Below are 24,226 nucleotides of genomic sequence, written 5' to 3'. Positions count from 1 at the left end.
CCCACCATTCAGACCGCCTGGTGCATTCAATGGAAGGGGACCGCCATTCAGGCCACCATTGCCTCCTGGTATACCGCCAATGCCTGCAATGCACCCACAGCTGCTTCGGCCGCCACTGCCGTTTCCTCCACCTGGTCTACCACGGCCACCACCGATGCCACACATGTCTGCTGACGAACAGCAGACACTGGAGCGGATAGCCACAGAGTACGCGTCGCGACCGGCTGGTACGGACGCGCCGGAGGATATCTCTGCAGGTATGCAAAACTACGGGTTCCTGCATCCACGGTCCCCTCTACATCCGCTCTTTCTGTGGAGAGTCAGCCAGATTCGTAGCCAGGCGAATAGCGGTGCTTGCCGGGCGCCAGTCCCACCACTGCCTCCAGGATTCAGGCCGCCAGGGCCGCCATCAATGGTGATGCGACCATCGCCGCCTGTTCCGCCTGGAATGCCTCCATTACCAGCGCCTAGGCCACCCATGCTGCCCCAAGCATGGCCACTGCAGCAGGACCATGAGCCAGCGAAAAAGGAGGAGAAGCCGAGGGCGACTAAGCGGTATCACGACTTGCCAGCCAGCATTATGCTGGCAGCTATGGATGAGTCCCACTCACCCTACGAGCCGCTACATGTCAACCAGCTGGAGGATAGCGGGTTCCTTGAATCAATAGTTCCCGGTCTCTCGACGTACACTGACAAGCTAAGGCAGCCTGATACAGCTGAAGACATGGAGATGGCGCTGGCACATTTTGATAAAGGGATTCAGCACATCTACGACGAGGGAGAGGTCAAAGACCGCATTGCCGGCGATGTGGATATGGATCGTGAGGGATGGGAGCACGGTGTGGTCGAGGGGCTGCTCTGGGACCGTCGCAAGGGCAGCGCTGAGCGCAAGAGATGGAAGAGACGACAGGAAAAAGCCATGCGCAAGGAGACCCGCCGGAGCCAGTCTGGATCGGAATCCTCAAGTGGCAGCTCGTCGTCAGAGTCTGAATTCAACAGCACATCGGGTGCTAGCAGCGATCGTGGCTCTGGGTCAGACAGTGACTATAGCATACCAGCTATGCCTTCACGAGCACCGCCAGCCAGCATGAGCCGTGCCATAGGAAGCGACAATATTGGGTTCAAGATGCTTTCCAAGATGGGCTGGAAGCAGGGTGAAGGGCTGGGGGCAATGGCAGAAGGCATCAGAGAGCCAATCCGGCCACCTACGAAATTCAGTGCTTCTAGTTCGCGCGGCAGAGGCGGCAGAGGCGGCAGAGGCGGCAGAGGCAAGCAGCGGCCCAGGGCTGGAAATCCAAGACTGCAGCGCACTGGCAGTCCGCCCGTTGGCATGGAGAGCGAGGAACTGTATGAGGATTACCGCAAGCACATGAGCTACATTTACAAACGGTCTTCTGGACGTATGGACGACGGTTGCTCGCCATAGCCTAGGCATGTAACAAAGCCATTGTATTTTCAAACATGTATTAACGCACTATGCATGACATGCTACTCCTGGCACGGCGAGGCAGCAACAATCTCCCGCATCTTCTGCGAAATCGGCCCCTGCGTGTGCGCATAGAAAGCATCGCCGGCCTTGGCCAAATGAACCACATCTTTCGTCCGACCCTGGTTGATTTCCGCCAGGATCTCCTGCGCAACCTGCCTCCCAGCCTCGGTTGGCTCGCGCGATACCCACGACGTCAGCGGTAGCGTAGCTGGTGCCAGCTGGTGCGGGAACACCAGACGTGTCAGCGGCTGGCCCAAGAACGTCATTGTCTCGACCAGCAGCGGCGTGTCAGGACCAACCTCTGCCTCGCCGCTCTGCAGGATGCTCATGTTCACGATATATGGCTTCAGTGCCCACGTGACGATGGCTGTCGACGACCCGGTCATGCCCATTGTCGTTACGGCCAGGATCGTACGCGCAGTTTGCGGGACATCGCTGTCACCGCCGAAAAAGAACGGGATGGCTGCGGACGCACCCACCAGAGAGGCGACAGAGGCCACCTTCATCACTCGCGCCGCTTTGCCAAGGCTGCCCTTGTATACGCTGACCGGCTGCCACTTGCCACTGGCCGCTGGTGCGCTGTAGTACCGGGTGCTGTACTGCGATGCCCGCATGGCGCATTTGCTGATAGCCCGCTGCGAATTCATTTCGCTCAAAACAGAAAGGTAAGAAATTCGGATACAAGCAGGACCGGAAAAGATAAAGGACACAATTCTGTGGCTGATGCGACTAGAAATTCGACTGGGCGCGCAGGAGATCACCGATCCGAACCGAGTTATGGAAATGGTCCGCTCCACTCAGGAACAGCCCTGAGCTTCCTCAGCATCCGAGCGTAAACTGAAAACGCGGAGCGGGCTTCGACTTGCCAGCCTGAAAGGTTTGCTCCCAGCCACCGTTCATAAACTCTCTGGCTGTGAAAGGTATGCACCTGGAATCGGGCTTACTGACAGTGTCGAGGCGTGCGATCTGCTCGGGAGTAAGCGTGAACTCGAGAGCCTGCAAATTGCCTTGGAGCTGGTCAACGGTTCTTGCACCAGCTAGAATCGATGTAATTCCTGGACGCTGCAGAGTCCAGTTCGTTGCGACCTGTGCTGGCGTGCGCCCGATCTCTTGAGCAATCGCCTTGACTTCGTCCAGGATCTCCCAGTTCTTGTCGTCCTCAGTCTGTTTCTTGACAATCGCCGTGCGCAGGCTTGTCACCTGCAGGTCCTTGGCAGTTGAGCGCTCATACTTGCCTGTCAAGAAGCCTGAATCAAGAATACCCCACGGCACTGTCGCCATGCCAAATTCTGCAGCAATGGGCAAGAGGTCGTACTCGTAGGAGCGCTCCAGCAGACTGTACTTGGTCTGCAGTCCAACAAATTGCGTCCAGCCGCGCAGTTCGGCAATTGTATTTGCCCTTGCAACAACCCAAGATGGTGAGCCAGAGATTGCAACGTAGTGTGCCTTTCCTGACCTAACAACGTCGTCAAGTGCCCTCATGGTTTCCTCAATAGGTGTGGACCAGTCAAATACATGCATATAGAGGATATCTAGCGCTCCTGTACGCAAGCGCTTCAGGCTAGCGTCGATGGATTCGGCGAGGGAGCGCCGACCACTGCCTCCAGAGTTCGGGTTTGGGCGACTGGGTATCTGTCCAACCATGCTCTCACCTATCTTCCTGCTGAGCGAGTATTTGGATGCCAACACAATGTCGCTGCGCTTGTCAGAAATCAAGTCGCCCAGGAAGCGCTCTGAGTCGCCGTTGCTGTAGATGTTCGCGGTATCGACAAAGTTGCCGCCTTGCTCGTAGTAATGGTCAAACACCTTGCGTGACTCTTCGAAATCAGCTCCAAATCCAGTGTTGGCACCAAATGTCATGGTCCCAAGAGCGACAGGGGACACACGTAGGCCAGAGTGACCAAACTGCAGGTACTCATCAAGCGACGTCAGCACCTGGTCTGTTGACGTAGAATCGACCGCATCTTTAGTCAAGTGGCTGTTAAAAGGCATTGTAGCTAGTTGTGATTGGAGACAAACCGCTGCAGCAGCTGTGGTCAGGATGAAAGTGGATGAAACGCTCGAGCTTGCTGGTCTGTCCTGGCAGTGTATAGTGTCTCTGTGCGATCCGCATTGTCCTGCTGGAAGCTGCTATGGCTGCATGTGAGCTGCATACGATATGCACCGTTTATTGACTGGATGCAAAGTGCGCATGGCAGGAGTAGAGTGAGGATATTCTGACCGTGGATTGCTGCTGCAATTGCAATCTCTCAACCGCTAAAGTGCTAAGAAAAACCCCAATGGATAGATACAGTACTTGGCTTACAGCCCAATAGTGAATTGGAACTGAGGTGCAGGCTTCGACTTGCCGGACAACATGAACTGGTCCCAGCCGCCGTTCTGCACAAATCTAGTAGAGACTGGCACAGACTTTGGATCAGGCTTACTGACAGCGTCAAGGCGTGCGATCTGCTCGGGAGTAAGCGTGAACTCGAGAGCCTGCAGATTGCCTTGGAGCTGGTCAACGGTTCTTGCACCAGCCAGGAATCGATGTAATTCCCTGGACGCTGCAGAGTCCAGTTCATTGCGACCTGTGCTGGCGTGCGCCCGATCTCTTGAGCAATCGCCTTGACTTCGTCCTAGGATCTCCCAGTTCTTGTCGTCCTCAGTCTGTTTCTTGACAATCGCCGTGCGCAGGCTTGTCGCCTGCAGGTCCTTTGGCAGTCGAGCGCTCATACTTGCCTGTCAAGGAAGCCTGAATCAAGAATACCCCACGGCACTGTCGCCATGCCATTATCTAGAGTGGCTGGCAGCAGGTCGTGCTCATAGGAGCGCTCCAGCAGACTGTACTTGGTCTGCAATCCAACAAACTGTGTCCAGCCGCGCAGTTCGGCGATGGCATTTGCCTTCGAAAACACCCATGCCGGTGTGTCGGAGACAGCAAGGTAATGTACCTTGCCTGACCTGACAGTATCATCAAGTGCTCTCAGGGTCTCCTCGATAGGCTGTGGACCAGTCATACATGTGTATATACATAATGTCCAGCGAACCCTGTACGCAGGCGCTTCAGGCTAGCATCGATAGACTCTGCCAGGCTGCGGCGACCGTTACCACCGCCATTTGGGTTTATACGACCAGGTTCCAGACCAGCAAACTTTGCGCCGACCTTGGGATTGGCTGTGTACTTGGATGCCAACACAATGTCGCTGCGCTTGTCAGAAATCAAGTCACCCAAGTAGCGCTCCGAGTCGCCGTTGCTGTAGACGTTCGCGGTATCGACAAAGTTGCCGCCTTGCTCGTAGTAATGGTCAAACACCTTGCGTGACTCTTCGAAATCAACTCCAAATCCAGAGTTGGAACCAAATGTCATAGCTCCAAGAGCTACCGGCGAGACACGAATGCCTGAGCGGCCAAACTGTAGATACTCATCAAGCGACATCAGCACCTGGTCTGTTGATGTAGAATCGACGGTGTCCTTGGTAGGCTGGGTGGATGAAGACATATATTCTGGCGGCGGAAAAGAAGCTGTGTGGAGTGAGCTGAAGGTAAACCAGCAAAGAGCACTGCGGGTTTTTATATCCACAGGTTGGCATGGAAACACCGTATGCTGCGGCTCTCAGGTTGCATCGAGTCGTGAGTATTTCTAATAGTGCCAATGGCACATAAAACAACACCGCATAATGCATTCGTAAGCACGGTATGCGTGGCGATGTGAGATAAATTAATGGCTGATTATGTGGATTTACGGCGTACGTTGATTTAGTTGGGTGATGACATAGTGTAGCTTTTTTTGTGAAGTGAAACTGAAAAGTTAAAAGATAAAAGATAGTTGACAGATTCGCATAGACATGCGAAATCAAGCCCTGGTGGGCGGCACAAGATCGAGCATAACATCGAAGGAGCCGGTTCCAGAAGCGACGGGCTGGCCCATGACAATGCGAGCCGACGGGTTTGTCAGCTGGTCAAAGTCGCCAAACACGGTCGCTTCCTGCAGGAAGGTGCACGTCGACTCGAAGCTCATCTTGGCGAACGGACTCGGGCTCGACGAAAGGCCGATACGGTTGAATGGCTTGAAACCGCCCTCAAAGGTCATGTAGTCAGCAACAAGGCTAAGATGCCGCTTGTCGACTGTGATATCGTAGGTGCCAAACACCTGAGCAATCTCGCGCATGATCGAGGATCTGGCAGCCTCGACACCGTAGGTGCGGAGAATGGCGGCAATGTCGTTGGTGTACAGGTGCTTGAGGTTGATCCACTCGTCAATGCCCGTGGGCTTGTCAGTCGCAGCGATCTCGTCCAGTGGCAGCAGCGAGGCCTCCCAGATGCCGCGGATGTTGGAGCCACTGGATCCAATTCTGAGCGTCGTGTCCCTCTCCGACTCGGGCCCGTCGATGTAGCATTCGGAGATGCCAGTGATCTCACGCACAACTGTAGCACGCACGGCGTCCTCGGTCAGGCTGAGCATGAGGAACTTTGGCGTGGTGGCAGGGAACTGCATCTCGATCTCAGCGTACGTCTCTGTGCCTTCGTCGACAAAGTTGTAGCCGACAACATGCGGGTAGCGCTTAACCATGCGCTTGCGGCGCTTGGCAAGGGACATGGCCATGACGCGCTGGATCTCCTCTTCGTCATCCTCAGACTCGGACTCGGACTCTGAATCGGAGGCATCATTCTTGGACGAGGAGGTCTTGCGCTTGGCATCGGAATCGAGCTCATCGAGCTCAGCGTCCATGTCCTCGAGCATCTTCTTGTCCTCATCATCGGGGCCGTCGTACGACTTTTGCTCCGAACGACGCGCAGCAGCACGAGCATCGTCCGCATCACCATCTCCGGCCTCGTCGTCCTCGTCCGATTCAATATCGGATTCGTCGACTGCGTCGTTGTCTTCCTCTGCCTCCTCCTCGTCGGCAGCCTTGGTCTTGCGCGATGGAGCATCAAGGTCATCGCTCTTGTCGATGACCTCGTCGGACAGAGCAGTGCGGTACGTGCGCTTGAGATCCTTGGCAATCAGGGCCTCGAGCTTGTTGGCAAAGTGGAACTCGAGTGCGTGCTCGATATCGCCACGAGACACATCGTGCTCCTCCTCGTACTCGTTCGACGGGAACATTTGCAGGCGGATCGTGTACTGGCGGTAGCGGCGGTGGTCGTGCGACTCCTTCTTGGCCGAAAGGCGCTCCTTGACCTCGACGTAGTCAATGACATCGCTCAAGGTGAGCTTGGAGAGCGCACCAGCAATGACCTTGGCCTGCTCCTTGGTAACACCGTCAGCCATATGGATCTTCATGTTCGGCGCCGACGGACGGTCGGTGGCAACCATGACGATTTCACGCAAGCGCGGAATGCCGAGGGTGACGTTCTTGGCGCCGAAACCAGCAAGATGGAACGTGTTGAGTGTCATCTGGGTCGAGGGCTCTCCAATACCCTGGGCGGCAATCAGACCGACGCTCTCTCCCGGATCGATGAGCGAGTGAAGGTAGTTGAGGTACTGCAGCATGCGGAAGTTGCGCGGCGAGCAGTCTGGGTTCACCTGTCGACAGCAGCGCGTTGTTGTCCATAACCGAGGCAAGCATCTTGTTCGACTCCTTGCTATTGTTGGCATCGCCAGCCTTGGAATGCTTCTTCTTGCCCTTCTTCTCGTACAGCAGTCCGCTGGGGTTGGACTCGAGGTACTTCTCGAGCTCAATGTAGAACCGCTCAGAGACAGCACCGAGGTACCGGCTCGGGTTGAAGCGCGAGCAGATTGGCTCACCTTCGATATCGCGCGGCGTGCCGTCACCAACCTTACCGAGGAGCTTCTTGGCATACTTGCGAGCCTGCGAGTCATCGAGCACGGCAGCGGCGCTGCCCGGGTTGAACTTGTCGCGCAGGGCACGGTAGTTGGCTGCGGCAAAGTCGAACTTTGTCAGGTGCTGGCACTTGAGCACATCAAGCGCATCCTCGCCGTACTGGAACTGGATCACAGAGCCATCGGCATCGCGCACCGTGTAGTCGTAGTGGACCCTGATGCCCTCAAGATGCTTGATAAGACAGCGCTGCAGATAGCCGGAGCGCGAGGTCTTGACGGCAGTGTCAATGAGACCCTCACGGCCAGCCATGCAATGGAAGTAGAACTCCTGCGGCGTCAGGCCGGTCAGGAATCGGCTGGAGACATAGCCACCAGCACGACCAGTGCTGTCAAAGGGGGCAAACGAGGGCAAACTCTTGCCACTGACCATCAGCGGCACACGGCGGCCCTCGAGTGACTGCTGTCCCAGGCAGCAAGCAATCTGCGACAGGTTGACATTGGAGCCCTTGGCACCAGACACAGTCATCACAAGCATGTTGTTGTGCGGGAACGGCAGCTGCAGGTAGTTGGGCAAGCACTTGGCGACCACCTCGCTGGTGATGCTGTTCATGCTGCCTTGGATGTTGCCATCGAGCTGAGCCAGCTTGACTTGGCTGCGAAGCACCTCCTTCCATGCGGTTGTGGAACTCGTGCTGCACATTCCGATCCTTGTCGAGCTGCGCAGCCGAGTAGTCTTCAAGACCGACAAACTTGAGCGTTGTCTCGATAGCCGTTGGTGGTCTGGTGCTTCAGGATCTCCTTACGAGCCTTGTCGCCCTCCTTGTCCAGCAGCAGGTCCTGCATACGGCAGCTGAAACCAATCTCCTGTAGGTAGCGCACAAACAGACGGCTGAGGGCTGACAGGAAACGGCCAGCATGCGTAGGCGTGTACAGCTCGTAGATCGTGTGCACGAGGCCGTATGACGAAGCACCGAAACTGCGACTTGTCAAGAATACCGACCAGCAGTTCGCTGTCAAGAACCAGGACTCGCTCCTCCTCCTCAGCAGTCCGGCCCCAGAACTTCTTGCCAACCTTGTCCTTGGACACAATGTTCAGTGGCGCGTACCCCCAGGTCAGGTTGAGCAGCAGAGTCGAGATAACCTGCTTACCGGTCCACATGGGCTTGGGCTTGAAGATCGCAGGCGGCAACAGCTGGACCTTGCCATCAGGGAGCTGGGGCTGGTTCTCAGGGCGCAGCGCCCAGTACACAAGCTCCTGGTACTCGCTGCGGGTCATCATCGTGTCGCGCTTGGTCATAATGACACCGCCATCGACCGAATCCTGGATAAGACCACGCAGCGGCCCGCCATCGGTCGGGTTGAGATACGTCAGGTCGGCACCCATGATGCCACGCAGCTCGGCGCGAGCAGCTTCGGACTGCGGGAAGTGCATGTTCATCTCGTCTCCGTCAAAGTCAGAGTTGAACTGGTTGCAGTTCATGTAATGGAACCGCAGCGTGCGCTCGCCGGGCAGCACATGAGCGCGCATACCAGCCATCGAGGCACGGTGCAGCGTGGGCTGACGGTTCATAACAACCATATCGCCGTTGCGCAGATGGCGGTAGACCTTCTTGTTGACCCCGGTGGCACGGGTGGTGAACACGTTGCCGATGCCAGCAGTCTTAGACGACGCGTCCTGCGGCGTCAGCAGCTGGTTGGCCAGCGCGACACGCGACTCGTGGCTCAGGCGGTCCAGGTAGACGATCGATCCATCCTCGTGCTGGACCGAAACGGCTCCAGGCCACTTTTCGGGACCATTGATGACCAGCTGGCGCATCTCCTTGACGTTGTGCGCAGTGACAGGCTCGGGGAACGTGAGTTTCTGGGCAAACACAGGCGGAACGCCGAACCTCATCGGACTCCAGGTTGGGGTCGGGCGAAATGACCGAGCGGGCAGCATAGTTGACACGCTTGCCCCATCATATTCTGGCGGAAAAGACCCTCTTTCTTCTCGAGCACCTGGCGGATTCCAGGGATCAGGCGCCTTGCCGTTCTTGCCCAGCGTCGGGTTCTTGGAGCTGTCCATGACGTTGTTGACAGACTGCTGCAGCTGGACCCACGAGTTAACCACACGCTCAAAGCTCAGACCACCTTCAGCGGCCTTTGCCAGATGGTGCTCGGAGCTGCCAGCCTCGCCGCTGACAAGGTCGCGCAGGTACACACACGTCTTGAGCACGCTGCCCAGGTACACATTCTGCGGGTTCTCCATGATGTCATCGGCCATGATCGCAGCCGGGCGGAACTTGGTCGGCGACACCGGCAGTGCCTCGATGAAGAACATGTCGGCGAGCTGCATCGGCGAACGCTTGTCAGCAGGCAGCGTCAGCGTGTAGTTGGACTTGAAGTCGCCGATCGCGTCCAGGCCGCTGGCGGCACGCGCATCGCGCTGCTGGAACAGCAGCTGGACGATATCGTACTCGTTGCCAAACAGCAGCCGCAGGTGGTTGCGCAGGTGGATCGGAGTCATAAACACCGATCCCTTCTGCTGCTGGTTGGCGGACTTTGTCGGATGGGCGTCAACCGAGTCATAGGTGTCCTCGACATCAGTGGAGTCGCTCTCGTCGTTTTCTCCATCAGACTCCCTGTCGTCGACCTCCATTGCAGAGCCAGAGCCATTCTGTTGGCTCTTGCCGATAGCCAGCTTCTGTGCCTCCTTGGTCAGGGCTGCCACATCAAGATTCAACACGTCGCGGTACGTCATGCCCTTGGACTGCTGGGCAGCCTTCTGCTTACGGGTCAGCTCCTCGCGGAACACCTTCAGGTAGCCGTCGCGACGCAGCTTGGGCTGGGGTCCACGGCAGTTCTGGCACGTCTGGCCACGGCTACGACCGATCAGTTCGCGGATCACCGCGCGCCGGGCCTGGTTGACCATGGTGACCTTGTACGTGGACCGCTCGCAGCTGGCCATCTTTTCCTCGACGTAGTCATTGATGCGCTTGATGTACTGTTCAGACGTCTCGCCGCCCTTCTTGTGTTTTGAGGAGCCGTCCTCCTCGTCGTCGACATCCATCTCCTCGTCATCGTCGTCGGCAGCCGAGGACTTGCCCGACTGGGGCAGCAGATCATCGAGATCACTTGCCTCCTGGATCAAGCCAAACTCAAGGAGCCGAAGCTTTGCCGTATAGCGTGCAGCCTACAAACCACTCTGCCGTTAGTCACCCGCAAAAACATCTGGATAACACGCATGTGCATGGCAAACTTACCGTGACGCGATTAAAGGTGAACTTGTGGCAGTACGGGCAGCACCCCTGCAGGAACCGATACAGGGTATCAAACATCATCGGGTTGACAACTGGCGCCGGCAGCTCGATGTGACCAAAATGGCCCGGACAGTTGAAGTAGTCGAGCGAGCAGGTGCCGCACAAGTGGTGCTTTGTGAACGGACCCATCGCCGGATCATACAAGCCGCCCTTGGTCGGGTTGCCCAGCGAGTCGAGCAGGATCGGGTTGACCACCTGCTTCACCGACATGCGCCGCACCTCGCTGGGCTCGTAGAACGTGAACGACACGCCCGTGATCTTTGAGTTAACGGGCTGTGCGATATTCATCCTCGCTCAGTGTCTCCTTTCCGTTAGTCCGAGAAGTGTTCTTTGAAAAACGGGCTTTTAAACCCAGTGTTTGTAAGTGGAGAGGGGGTTGGACTCTGAATTTATGCTCTCACACACGGGGCAAATGAGCCAAGAGAGAGTTGCGAGTGCGATGAAATAGGATATGTATAAAATTGGTTGCTGCTAGAGGCGAAGAGGAAGAGAGCTACATGTGCGATCTGTGTTTAAAGACCCAACTAAAAAAAAAATTTTTGTTCTGCGAGCCGACTTGGTGAAATCACAAGCCGAAAATTGAAGGGACCTGGAGCCGGCTCGGCTCGCGGAGTCAGATATTGGCCGCAGCGGATCTCAGGACCCACAGAGCGTCATTGCCACCAGCCCTGTCGACTTTGCCCTGGGCCAGCAGCTTCTGCAAGTGCAGTGTGACGTTGTGCTGTGCGGCCAGGATGACCCTTGGATCCGTTACTTCCGGGTATATGTCGCTGGTTATGTCTGCCACACTCCACGCCCGGCGGCGCCCAGCGGTTTCACGGCCCAGCACAGCTAGGATCTGGCGCTCACGCATGTTGCGGTGGCTGATGTACCCCTCAATGACCTTGACTGCATCGCCTGTGCTGTGGATAACAGGGCCATGGCCAGGCAGCAGCGCTGCAGGCTGAATCCCCAACACTCGCTGCAGCGAGTCCATGTACGGTGCCAAATCATCCACAATCGTGGTGCCCTGGCCCAGAATGAGGTCCCCAGTCACCAGCATCGGCCCGCTGCCCTCGTCGACCGTAAACGCCATATGGTCCTCAGTGTGTCCTGGCGTAAACACTGCCTTGATCACCGCCCCGTCCAGACAGAATTCCTGCGAGTCCCGTATGTCAAACAGTCGGCCACTCTTGGCGGCCGCTGCCAGTGCCTCGGCGACCCTCTGCTGCCCGTCGACACCGGAATGGCTGTTCTTGAACGCACGGCAGTCGGGCGTCGTAATCGACGTATCGCTGAGCATCTTTGATAGTCCGCCAATGTGGTCCAGGTGCCAGTGCGTCAGTAAAATCTGGTCAATGCGGCAACTGCCGAGGCTCTTGCGCAACAAAGCCAGGTACTCGGGCTCAGCGCCGTCGCCAGTATCAATAAGGGTCCGGCGCGGGCCGCTACCGACTATGTACGTGTTGGTGCCCTGCAGCGTGAACGGGCCAGGGTTCAGCGCCAGAACGCGCAGGATGTTCTTCGAGACCTGCTCTACAGTGGCCAGCTTGTCCATGGTGTCCTCAGAGTTGTGTAAAAAACCGCGGAATGATACAGGAGGAGAGACAAAAGTCCGCAGTGGCGTTCAGATGTGCTCGAGCGGCGTCCTGCGCCAAGCATGTGGGAGTCGCTTCCGGTTAAAGAATACACCCGAAAAACGCCTGCCAGACATGACACCAAGACAGAAAAAGCTCTATATTGGACGAGGACAGAAGATAAAGTTGAAACGAGTAAGAAAAACAGGTAAGCAATATGTCGAACAGTTGGATGTTTTTAGAGGATGTGGTCAACCAACAGGCTCGTCAGCTCGGCAAGCTCTCTCCAGTGGTTCATGTTGGTCTCGAACAGGATGGCTCTGCCGAGGCCGCTGAAGCCAATCTCCGCCAGGTACTCGCGGTGGGCTGGCATGATGCTGCGGTCGAACGTGGTCTCGGGCACCGGCCAGCGATGGCGACGACGACTGCGCGCTGAGCACGCTTGACTCGTCGGTGATCCGCGAGATCAGGCGGTCGCCCGAGTCGTCACGACCGCGTGTCGGCGGCGCGTGCGATGCCCGGTGTGAGCTGGACTGCATCATGGTCGGGCTGATCGGGCTGGTGACGTTCAGGGTGCTGGCGCCCACAGTTGCTTGTGTCGAGGACGAGCCAGCACTGGTGATAGCCGCGTTCAGCGACTTGCGCGTGCCCATCGACTGGTCGTAGTGACCTGAGCCGCTCTCAGCCGACGACGGCTGGTGCTGCAGCAGGCGCTGCTGCTGGATGAAGACATCGGGGTCGAAGTTGGGCCGGGCAACGACCTAGGCGCACCATGATGTCGTGCAGCTTGTGCGTCAGCTTCGGACTATGGCTGTTGTGCATCATGTTGGAGATGGTTGGCGCCAGGGACTCGATCACCATGATGGTCTTGCTCTGGTCGGCCCAAGTGATGTTCGACGCCAGGATGCTGTACAGGATCATGATGTCGTGCTCGACCCGCGTCTTGTGCAGCATGGCAGCAATGATCGATGGGTACAGGATGTAGTCCGTTTGGCTCTTGTGTGCAATGTCGATGCGGTGGACCTGCTCTAGGATCGGGCCGAAATCCGCCGTACTCGAGCGACTGCCGCAGCTCGGGCGTCGTGACCAAGCCGGCAACGGTAAACACATGGCTGACGGCGTTGCGGGCGTTCGATGTCGGCAGGATCAGGATCAGGTACGGCAGGATCAAGGTCCAGACGGCGCGTGGCCTGGTCGGGGCTGGCCAGCTGCCACTTGCGGCAGTTGGACACAATGTTGATGATCTGGACCAACCACGTCGTAGCACTCATCCTTGGTCTGCACATCCTCCATACCCTTGAGCAGCAGCAGGCACAGCGCAGGCGGGGAAGGACGACCGGAAGCTCAGACCAACCACCTCATCGAGCTGGTCGGCGGCCTTTTCGACTGGCACGCGAGCCGACATCAGGAAGTCCTCAAACCCATTGCCTGTTCTCGGGCTGGAACGCGCCGCAGTTGTCCAGCGCGCGCAGGACCTTGGCCAGAAGATCCAAGCCGACCTTGTAGAGCGGGATGTTGCCGATCTGCAGGATACCAATGGCCAGCCAGAACATCGGCGCCAGGTACGACGAGTCAGGCGGCAAATTGCCGACCATGCTGACCAGGCAGATCAGCACCGAGATGGGCAGCGACTCGTCAGTATCGCCAAGGGTCGCTAGAGCGCCGCGCAGTGTTGCCAGCGTCTGATAGAGCAGGTCGTCGTCGACTTCATCGTACGATGCCAGCTTACCGAGCAGCGCAAAGGCGCGCGGCTGGATAGCTGGGTTAAACACAAAGGTCGACGACGTGACCAGCGTAGTCCAGCGAGAGCGCCAGGCATTTGACCTGCCGTCGGCATATGCCGGGTTATCCATGATCCGCAGGAACAGCTGCGCAATGCTCTCAACAGCCGACAGCGCCTCCTGCGGCGACTCGTGGGCAAACGATGCACTGCTCTGCAGCTCGTCCTTGTACTCCATCAGCGCCTGAGGGTTGAGTGTTGATGCAGCGCCACCACGGGTGTAAGACGAGGCAATGAACGTCACTGCACTGGTGGTCTTGGACCGCAGGCCAAAGCTGAACCGCATCTTGGGCTGGTTCAGATCAGCCAAGATCTGCGCCAGCTGCGCGTAGGGCGAGAGCAGCGAGGAGTCGGTCGCTCCGCCGCTGCCGGCAGCCGCAGTGGCAGCACTATCCAGAACTTCGTCGCCAGTACCGTCTGTGAACTGACGGGCAGGGCTGACGGCAAACGACACATCGCCGGTGATACTGGTGCTGAATGTCGAATCGATGATGAGTCCGCTGCACTGCGACAGGGCCAGACTGTGCACGACATGCATCACAATACCGTGCAGTGTTGAGTGGATGATGCCAGGCCCGGCCTTGAGCAGCATGCAGGTAATGAAGGCAACATCGGGCAGGTACTCTTCAGCCAGCATGCGGTTCGAGAAGGTCAGCGGCAGCAGCAGCCGCAGGTACACTGCGATCTCCGGCCACAGCTGGTGCGTGTGGATGAAGGTAACGCTCATGGTGCACGTTTGCGCGATGAGCTTGCGCAGGCGGGTGACCAGCTTGTTGTACCGCGGGTTCTTGCCAGCCACAGTGGCCAACATGTCGGCAATCAGCTCAGTCTCGACAGTCAAGGCGCCGTACTCCAAAGCCACCGTCAGGAACATGTCGAGAATAATCTCGGTCAGGTCCTCGACACGCGCAACAACCGACCACACATGCTGCTTGAAGTGCATGTACATGCTGGGTTCCTTCAAGTGCAGGTGGATCAGGATTGCGAATGATGTCCTGGGTACGCTGCAGCGCATCCGGATGAGTCACAGAGTCGTGGGTGTACTGGCCCAGGCACACCAGCCAGGGCTGGATGTACTGCAGGATCCACAGCCGCATGTTGGGGGCCGACTTGGAGAACGCAACCAGGGCCTCGGACAGAAGCTCGAGGGTCATGTCGGGCGCCGACATGGCTAGCTTGGTGCCGATCCGGCTGATGAACTGCAGCGGGTTAGGCGGCAGGCACAGGTCAATAGCGTACGCCAGCTCATGGCCCACATCGATGTTGAAGGTGGCCACAATCGCTGTCAGCATGCGGTAGGCAGAGATACGCAGCACCGCATGCTCGGCACCGCAGTTCAGCAACGCAATGTTGAGCAGAGTGCCCGGCACATCCGAGGGCCGAATGATGCGCTCAGGCACGGCAGGCGCCGACGAGTGGTTGTTGTAGCGAGTGCGGGCCGTGCGGATAGCGCGGTACAGCTGGTCGGCCTTGGGGCTGGCAAACACCAGCGACGAGCTACCGCCCTCGAACCGGATCGACACCAGCTGCTCGTCACTGTTGCTCTTGGAATGCTTGCTCAGCGTGCTAGGCCGCTCGCTCTCAGAGCTGCGGCTGGCTGTGCGGTGTAGACCCATGCGGCCCTTGATGCCGCTGCTGGCATCGTGGTCGGCCTCGCTGCTGTCCGGGCGGTTGTTGGCCGACAGGAGCTGCAGGTCCGCAATCTCGGTGATATGGTAGACGTCGTTAAAGTAGGTACTCAAGCCAAATACCTCCTGGCGCCGCATCGCCGTGATCTGGATCGCCTCCGGTGTGACCTTGACCACGCAGGGGAGCGGGGCATGCGAGCGCGACACACGGGTGACCGGCGAAATGTTGATGCCGCCCTCGCCGTCCAGAGACACAGGTTCCGGGCGGCAGGTCAGCCTGCGGGCTGGCCAGGAACTCGTTGAGGTCGCCGAGCGAGTGCGGGAACACCGAGCGCTTGGCGATGCGCGGTGGCAGCGTGATGCCCATGTGCTTGACGTACTTGCGGAAGTGCGTGTTGACATTGTACCAGTACACAGACTGCGCGCTGTGCAGAATTCCCTGCGGGATGATCCGCCGCAGCTGCGTCAGCCACTGCAGGGGAACCTCGTTGGCAGGGCCAAACTGCGTCAGGTCAAAGAACACCTCGTACGACTTGTTGGCGAAGGGCTCCAGCGTACGCATAATGTGCAGCAGCACCAGATCCATGTCCAGGTACTGCATCTGCAGGCGGCGCACAATGATGTAAATCACAGGCCGCTTCTCGCGGGACACGCCGCCAATGTAGATGATGGCCTTCTTGGCGATCGCGTCGGTGGGACGGTGCGCGTCGCGACGCAAGATGTCATAGAACACATTTTCGCTGTTGATCTCGGCCTCGGCCATCATCTTGGACGGGGCGTTTTCGGTCACAACCGGCGGCGGCGGACCCAGCTGGCGCATGACATACGAGACCTGGGTGTATAGGTTCTCGGTCGATGTAGCCATGCCGACAGACTCGGCCATGTTGGCCTTGCTTTGGTTCGCGCTGACATCGGCCGCAGAGGCATTGGCGGCGGCGGCGGCAGCAGGCGACTTTTTGTCACTGCCCTTTTTGCGGTCGGCCGGCTTGGCCATATGGCCCTGCAGGCGGACCATCGACTCGCGAGACAGGTACGTCTCGAGACGATCCATGTGATCAAAGATGAACCGCTGGACTACTAGGAACTGCTTGCTGTCAACGGCCAGGGCAATCTGGCTGCTGGTGTCGGTGTCAGGCTCAGACGGAGCGCCATACTCGGTGCTCGGCCGTCCGCCGCCAGTGCTCGAGGCAATAGAGCGGGCATGGCCCTCAAACACCGAGTCCGACTCATCGGGCAGCTCGGCGATCTCGGACAAGAAGTTCAGAATACGTGGGCGGTTTTCGTTGATGAAGCGGTTGAGCGGAACCATGTACGTCTCCTTGTTGCCAAACGGCACGTCGTTGGCCAGGTTATGCGTGATCTTTGTGCACAGCAGCAAGCCGCGGCGGATCTCTGGGTTCTCGATCTGCGCACAAATGCCATGCGAGTCGGGGGCCACGATAGCTGGGCAGAGGAACCGCAAGAAGATGAATCCGCCGACAGCGGTATAGCCAGCGTCGGGGAACCGCGTGGTGACCACCCGGTAGATCATGTTACAGATCGAGCGGAAGGCAGCCGGCATGCTGTGGACCGAGCGCACGATCGCGTCAATGACTAGCGAGCACAGCCGCTCAACGTTCTTCAGGTTGCGGTCGCGGTCAGCCGACTCGGACATCTTGTTCGGGTTCAGCTCAAACGTCAGCGTGCCTGGCGGCAATGACATCAGCTTGCGCAGCGCAGGCCCCAGCGTAGACTTGAGATACGCATCGCCGTGGATCTTGGCAAAGTACGACAAGAGTCGCGTCGCCAGGCAGTTGCGACGGAACAGCTCGGCCGCGGAATCAGTGCGCTCCAGCTCCACCGTAATAATGCGTTCCAAGAGCACCTTGATCGAGTTGCGCGACTCAAAGATGTCAGTCAGCACAGCGCCCAACTCATCGATATCTTGCACCTGGCACACCTCGTTAATGGCCAGCAGGAGCTTGAGATCAGGATGGACCAGCATATCAATCAGACGCGCCTTCCAGTGGTCGGGCGTGTCGCCGCTCAGACTGTCGATGTCGATACCCTCGCGCAGAATCTCAGTGAACATGTTGGTGAACAGCGCACGCAGCTTGGGGTCCTCGTGATAAACAACGGTCAGCGAATACTGCAAGCCAATCTCCAGGTTCGCTGCCAGCATCTTGGTCAGCGCCTTAATCGAGATGTCAAGCAGAATCTCGGCGTCCTTGGGCGTTCTCGCGGCCGACCCGCTGTTGCATCGTTGTCGTCTGCCCACCGGCAGAGGCCACGGCGCTGCTGGTGCTGTAGATGTTGCGCGCAATCTCTCGGCCAAGCCCCACATCACTGGGCGTGGCAACAAAGCTCTCACTGCGGTTGGTCCGGTTCCGAGAAGACATAGGATTGGCAGAGCCCACAGCACCGCCGGCCACATTGCTGCCGCCCCCGCCCCCAGTTGCAGCCAAAGCTGATGCCGCAGCACTGCCTGCAGCATGGGCGCTGGCAATGGTGCTGAACTCCTGGATCTCAACCATGCGGCACTGGCTCATGAAGCGCACAAAGAAGTCAAAGTACCGGCGGTAGGCGCGGCTGCGCAGCGTGCGGACGTCCGATGACTGCGACGAGCTGCCCTGACCGGCTCCATTCAGCGGCTTGATCGGCAGCTTGTCAAGGATCTGCGAGATCGCGCGCATGCTGGTAGTCGTCAGCTCCATCATCAGCTTGTAGTTCGGACCGTCGTCGGCCCGTGGCGACCGCGGATCCACCACACGCAGCTCGGTGATCCAGTTAACCAGCGTCTCCAGCAGATCGTTGCGCACGCTGACCTCCTGCACAATCGCCTGGCGCATGGCCGACTGCAGGAACATCACCACCAGGCGGGTGAACCGCACTCGCTCACTCAGCGCTCCGTGCAGCGTATGCGTGGCCGCAGCATTCAGATATCGGCTCATGGTTGTCAGCACCATTCCCAGATCCGTGTTGAACACGCTATGGCTCAGGTTCTCGGCGTCGGCGCGGTTGATCAGCGCCTTCATAATGATGATGCACTGCCGATAAACAGCGTGCGGCTGTCCGACACACTGACCTCGCCAGTCGACTGCACAAACCGCTTCATGCTGTACATGCACCGGGCAATCAGCAGCACCGAGATACCAGAGTGCGTCTCGTTGCTGAGCACCTCCTTGGCACTTTCACGCAGCAGAATGTCGTCGGACACCACCAGCTCCAACGTCTCGCCGACAAAGTGCTCCAGCAGCGCATGGATCTCGGATGTGTCGCTGCTACCCATCCGGTTCATAGCACCAGAGCCATCAGGAATACACGAGCCGCCCGACGCCAGTAGGAATCCAGTGCAGCTCTTCCACTGCGCACGCAGCTCGTTCAGCGTAGCCATCGGCGAGTTGATGATGGCTGGCAGATGCGCGCCAGCGGCGATCCCACCCGGCGTGCGCGACGGCAGACTGTCTATGCTCTGTCCAGCACCAGCGAATCCACCGGCTCCATGATTGCCCGAGCTGGGCATGGTCGCAGCGTGCGGTGTGGTTGGGCTCGCCACGGAGCTGGAAACAGAGCCGGGCAGGTTTCCTGTACTGGCAACAGCAGCGGCTGTCAGATTCGTCGAGCCAATATCGTTGCCGCCGCGGTTTCCGGAAGCGCGCATCACGAGCTTGTTGCCCTGGCTAGTGAACTTTTCGTAGAACGGGTTGCGGCGCTTGCTGGTAGGCTCCTTACGGTCATGTGCGTCCTTGGTTGGCGTCGAGGGCACCGATCCACCGTGGTTTAGCGACATGTTGGCCATGTCGCGCTCCACCGAGCCGTCGGCCGACCCTCCCACAGCTGACGCCCCAGCAGTGGTTCGCACCGAGTCGTCACGCATCTGCAGCGCCTGCAGCATCTGGCGCCACAGCTTGTACGTCTCCTGCCACGCAGCCTGGGCGCCAGGGGTCGGCTTGATGTGCTTGCGGATCGTGCGGAACACAGCCTTCTTCTGGGCAACACGGCTATACACACCCGCCTGCTGGACATCGCCGGCAACCAGCTCCTGGTACAGCCTGCTGTTGGCCAGCGTCGAGTCCATGTTTGCGCCGCTGATGCTGCTGATTAGCTGCTGGCTGTGGCACTTCAGGCGGATGCACTCGAGGATGATCTGGGTAGTGTCTGGCATCGTCAGCCCACAGATGGAGCATGACGACAACCTCAAAGGCAACCTCAAACTGGGCGTTCTCGGGCAGATCCATCTCAGCACCAACAACGCCCACTGCTGGTCTCGAGGATGTTGTTCGACAGCACCAGCATGTCATGCATCAGCTCCAGCAGCTGCCGGTGCTGCATCATCGAGCTCGACACCATGCTGTGCACCAGCGCACGGCAGATGCCCTGGATCACCTGCAGGCTCAGGGTCCACACGGCAAACGCAATGTCCTCGGTCAGCATCCAGTCAGCAAGGCGCCGCGGGCTGAACAGCGCACGTAGCACATTGCCTGCCAGCCGCTGCACTGCAATCGAGGGCTCCTGGATGCACGCCGAGATCGAACTGACAATGGTCTCAAACGAGTCAAGCCGCTCCATCTCGTTCTCGCCCCAGATTGCCAGCTTCGGCTCCTCAATAAACGTGTTCAGGATGGTTGCCACAATCTCGATGCGCTGGCGTGTCTCCGAGGCCGGAATCAGCGAGTGCGAGTCGTTGGACGTCGGACACGTTGAATCCAATGTCGTATATAGACAGGCTGTCGCTGTATCCGCCGCCATGCGCCCGCCGCGACCCTGCAGTATTGCCGCGCCGCTGCGCCTGCTGCTCGCTGACCGACTGCAGATGGGCAATGTTCTTGCGCAAAAAGTCGCCAAACGCCTGCGTCACCATCCGATGGAACATGGGGTACGACACCGTCGAGTTTGTGTAGAACCGCTTGCCGATGGTCATGTGCACTGCATGTGCAAACACCAGGTTCATCGACACCGGCGACTTGGGGCCCGTCATCAGCGGCAAAAAGTACCGTAGCGCCCGCTCGGGGTCCATCTCCAGCTGGCTCACCAGGCTGTACGCCAACAACATCGACGAGTCAACAGCCTCTTCGCGCGACGGCGCCAGCAAACGCCCGCTGTCAAGAAGAACACGGTTGGCATCGGCCTCCAGGAGGTGCGCCAGCCGGGTGATGTTGTTTCCAGGCAGCACCGCCAGGGTTGCCGCAACGCGCAGCAGATCCAGGGCTGCCAGCACAGCGCCCTCAGGCGCGCTAGCCACGCTCAGGGACTGCTGGATGCTGGCTGAAGAACGCCGACTGCTTTGAGCGACTGTCGCCACGGCCCTCGATGTGGTCAACAACATGGGCCGCAGTGTCGGGGCAGATCACAAGCAGCAGCATCTGCAGCTGGTACAGCACCGGATGGCTGCCGAGCCGGCTGGGATCGGACGCTGCCTTGATTGAATCGAGGAGCTGCTCGATGCGCGTGGTCGACGGCCGGTACAGCTTGCGGTGCATGTCGATAAAGGTACCGGTGCAGCGGCTGATGAACGACCAGATCACGCGACCGCAGAACCACAGCGATGGCCAGCTGCTCGGGCCGCTTGACTCGCGGGAACACGATCTGCAAACGCATCGATGATCTGGACCAGCCGCGAGGTGTCTATGCTGGCAAACTCCAAAAACCGGATATCCGTCAGATCTGCCGTCTCGTCGCCGCGGGATACGACCAGATACAGACAGCTCTTGGCCCGCTGCATGGCTACGCTCCAGTTCGATGCCGACACGAAACTGAAAATCGCACCCGCCGCCTCCTGGATCTCCATCGGCAGGTCGTTGGTGGGCGTGGCAAGGCACGTGCGCACCCACCGCTGCTTGACGCCGACGCCTGTGGCGATGTCCTTGGAGTTGTAGAGCAGCGGGGCGCTCTGCGACGTGTGCGTGCGCTTCAGCTGGAACGAGTACCACGCCTGCATCGACACCGTATCAGACACAAGCCGCAGCGACTTGGGGCCCGACCAGCTGCGGAAGTAGTGCGACGCAATCTGGAACGTGTACTTGGCCAGCGACTCCTCCAGTGGCTCCGGGTAGTGCAGCGGGAACTCTCCGTTGCTGTACCCGTGGCCGGTCGAGGCCTTGGACGTGTCGTCGGTGCTGGCTGCTGGGTCCTCGGTGATCTTGATGAGTGCCTTGTCGCCGTTGATTCCACGCGACGCGTAGATCTGGTGCCAGTGGTAGAACATGCCCATGGCCACCACGCGCAGCACAATGAGCTGCGACTGCTGCAGCATGGTCTTTTTCCGCTCGTCGCCTTTGGCTGCCCCGCGCTAGCGACTCGAGCAGCCCAAACAGGCGCCGCACCAGGGTGCTCAGACGCAGCTCGTGGAGCTGGATGATCGCATTTATCGTCTCAAACAGCGCCTTGTCAGACGACAGCTGCTCAAATGTCCGCCCAGAGAATACAGGCAACTATACAGCAAAGAGGAAGCGGTAGAAACTGATTAGTCTGGGGAATGATGTCTGGCTCTGCTGCAGCGCAAATCGTGCGCTCAAGCCTGGGCGAGCAAGCAGGCGAGGGATTTGCATCCTTGCGAGAGTACAAAGAGGGCAGGAAATGGTTGCACATCCAATAACGGTCGGAATCTGTATGTTTCTGCGGCCAGCAGTCCTCAGCTGCCAGTCAGCGCATGCTTGGGCAGTGTAAATTTTCTCCAGCCTAATACAAGAAGCCCGGCATTCTCGATATGCAGCCATTTGTTGACATTTGCAGATCCAAACCGTCGCTTTTTATAGCACCTGGTCAAGCCCGGTCGGTCCCACCGCTCACTTGCAAGGCTCCAATCGGGCGCTTGGTGGGGCGGAAAGGGCGTGCGCAAGAATGAACCACAACAACACCAGATGCTGTGCGGGGAACCGAATTCTTTGGTAATCGATCGTGTAGAGGAGCACAGCAGTCGCGTGTTCGCCTCTTTTTTTTTTTTTTTAAATAGCTGCTGGCACAGGTTTGCTTAAGGTGCGGTCGAGACACGGATGGCTGAGGATTCTAAAAGCGAATCGGCTACTTGGTGTCGACGCCGTAAACGCGGGCCAACTGCTTCGATCGGCCACCAGGAGCCAGAAGCAGCCCGCTCACGCAGATAGAAGGGCGGTATGAAGCACTTACCGAGTCTTTAAGCTCCGAGATAAGTCGCTCGCCTAGCGCAATCTCGTAAGGCATCCTTATATGCTGGTGCTCAGAAGACTGCACTGAGCCAGCAAGTGAAATTCGCGACGCCAATGTAGAAATTAGTCGGTACCCCGCGTTTTAAAATAGAGCAATAGAATGGTCCGTAGGTTCAGGGGAGGTTGGTTCCAACGGCGAATAAAGTTGAAATGCGCACAGGAAGGAGAAAGAGAGAGAGAAAAGGACAGAGTTTTCCCGATAGACACACCAAAAATGATTCCGTTTTGCCGCCGAGGTAGCCGTGGGGGTAGCCGTGTAAAGTACAAGGGGTGAAGAGAGAAGAGGGGTTGGAGGGAGCGATTAGTATAAGGTTATTTTGTTTGCTCAGCCAGCCTTGCGCAAAATAAGAGGTAGAAAAGGGGAGCAGAGAGAAGAGGCTAGACAGGCCATCAAGAAAAAAACCCCAGCAGCACTGATAACAGAGCAGGGGAGCAGCCAGTCGAATGGTATCAGAAAGCCTGACAGGGCATCCCAAAAAGGACACAAGGCAAGCCCATCACTGGAGTGAGTAGCTGTGTGGAGACAAAGCAATTGATGGTGATGCACTCTCACTCGCACAACAAAAATCAAGCCCGCGCGGCCTTGTTGTCGCTCAGCGGCAGGCTCTGCCAGCCAAATGAACTCTGGGTGCTGTTTCCGCCAGCGCAGAGCAAAGAGGCGCACCAGATCCTGCCGGGAGTCCAAGTCATACTCGCAGCAAGGACTGGCGAGTTAGGACACAGAACAGGCAGACACAATGTGCTGAGCCTCTGCAGGACAAGCGACTTCTTGTTCGAAAGGAACAGCCCTTTGAGGCTCTATTTTGCAGCAAGCGGGCCCCAGCCGGTTCCTGATTTCGTCACAGTCGCCTCTGTTGTCGGGGCGGGCTGCGCCACAGCGACAGAAAAAGGACGCTCGCAGCCACAGCAGGAAGCCTGGAGCCGGGGCTATGAAAAGGCGGAGCAGTAGGCGCGGGAATCCGGAACTTACCTAGAGTGAAAAGGTGTGGATTTGTTGTCGCGTTTGAACGGAACCAAGGCGTGAGGCGCAGGATTTTGCGGTCCTTTTTCTAACGGTATTTCAAGGGCCGTTGTCGTTTATATGAAAACCGTCCAAGCACGCGCAGTGACAATGGACAGATTATTTCCGCGTTAAAAATGCGCGCTTACGAAAAAGCTTCAATGCTCGCTCAGCGGAAGAAAAAGCGCGGCAGGGTTTTTCCTCAGCAAGACTTTCTCCCTCGTGCAGACAAAATACGTTAGAAAGTCGTATAAATGGGGAGGCAGCAGAATGAAATAAGGTATATAATGATTAGAAAATAACACAAATTAAAGCGAGAATGCGCAAGAGGGGAAGAAGGGAGAGGGGGAGGGGCGAGCTGGAATGAGCCTCTGCTCCTACGTGTGATGCTTGCTTTGCCGAAGCGCAAAAGTTCCGGTTTCCTGTTTGCAGACCGCCCAGAGTCTGCGCGGAGCGGCGGGCTGGTGCAAAGCAGCATTTCGGGGCCATGTCAGCCGCGATCGACAAGAGAAGGCGATGATTTTTGCACTCTGCAGCCTGGCCTTCC

General features: G+C 58.1%; 6 protein-coding genes across 6 annotated transcripts; 1 reads left to right on the top strand and 5 right to left on the bottom strand.

Annotated features, from left to right (window-relative positions):
* Positions 1-163: 163 nt before the first annotated feature.
* On the top strand, positions 164-1,426 carry DL89DRAFT_292506 (uncharacterized protein; the record flags this gene model as incomplete). Its single annotated transcript, XM_040890317.1, has 2 exons — positions 164-288; positions 319-1,426. The coding sequence occupies 2 exons, from the start codon at positions 164-166 to the stop codon at positions 1,424-1,426; spliced, it is 1,233 nt and encodes a 410-aa protein (XP_040744524.1).
* A 31-nt stretch (positions 1,427-1,457) lies between these two features.
* On the bottom strand, positions 1,458-2,431 carry DL89DRAFT_143658 (uncharacterized protein). The gene has a single exon (XM_040883474.1). The coding sequence runs from the start codon at positions 2,134-2,136 to the stop codon at positions 1,489-1,491; it is 648 nt and encodes a 215-aa protein (XP_040744523.1). The 5' UTR covers positions 2,137-2,431; the 3' UTR covers positions 1,458-1,488.
* DL89DRAFT_222321 (aldo/keto reductase) lies at positions 2,309-4,907 on the bottom strand (the record flags this gene model as incomplete). The annotated part of the gene is made up of 2 exons (XM_040884582.1): positions 2,309-3,090; positions 4,583-4,907. 2 exons carry the CDS (start codon positions 4,905-4,907, stop codon positions 2,309-2,311), a joined length of 1,107 nt encoding a protein of 368 aa, XP_040744522.1.
* Positions 4,908-5,235: 328 nt separating this feature from the next.
* Positions 5,236-11,029, bottom strand: DL89DRAFT_267047 (beta and beta-prime subunits of DNA dependent RNA-polymerase). The gene is made up of 7 exons (XM_040887339.1): positions 10,496-11,029; positions 9,233-10,425; positions 8,218-9,142; positions 8,004-8,186; positions 7,941-7,969; positions 7,027-7,906; positions 5,236-6,995 (listed from the first exon to the last, which is right to left on the bottom strand). The coding sequence occupies exons 1-7, from the start codon at positions 10,838-10,840 to the stop codon at positions 5,325-5,327; spliced, it is 5,226 nt and encodes a 1,741-aa protein (XP_040744521.1). The 5' UTR covers positions 10,841-11,029; the 3' UTR covers positions 5,236-5,324.
* DL89DRAFT_143716 (Metallo-hydrolase/oxidoreductase) lies at positions 10,991-12,439 on the bottom strand. Its single transcript, XM_040883475.1, has one exon. The coding sequence runs from the start codon at positions 12,087-12,089 to the stop codon at positions 11,166-11,168; it is 924 nt and encodes a 307-aa protein (XP_040744520.1). The 5' UTR covers positions 12,090-12,439; the 3' UTR covers positions 10,991-11,165.
* On the bottom strand, positions 12,347-23,035 carry DL89DRAFT_322285 (uncharacterized protein; the record flags this gene model as incomplete). Its single annotated transcript, XM_040891336.1, has 19 exons — positions 22,621-23,035; positions 21,819-21,896; positions 21,107-21,784; positions 21,013-21,081; positions 20,748-20,963; positions 20,186-20,719; positions 19,786-20,139; positions 19,692-19,733; positions 18,581-19,642; positions 17,745-18,542; positions 15,722-17,713; positions 14,933-15,684; positions 13,530-14,892; positions 13,466-13,486; positions 13,359-13,404; positions 13,164-13,308; positions 12,880-13,102; positions 12,498-12,827; positions 12,347-12,463 (listed from the first exon to the last, which is right to left on the bottom strand). Exons 1-19 carry the CDS (start codon positions 22,672-22,674, stop codon positions 12,347-12,349), a joined length of 8,874 nt encoding a protein of 2,957 aa, XP_040744519.1. The 5' UTR covers positions 22,675-23,035.
* Positions 23,036-24,226: the final 1,191 nt, after the last annotated feature.

This window comes from Linderina pennispora (genome assembly GCF_002104995.1).
Source record: "Linderina pennispora strain ATCC 12442 chromosome Unknown DL89scaffold_5, whole genome shotgun sequence".
In the NCBI taxonomy this organism is placed as follows: domain Eukaryota; kingdom Fungi; phylum Kickxellomycota; class Kickxellomycetes; order Kickxellales; family Kickxellaceae; genus Linderina; species Linderina pennispora.
This window is presented reverse-complemented; position numbering and strand designations above follow the sequence as displayed.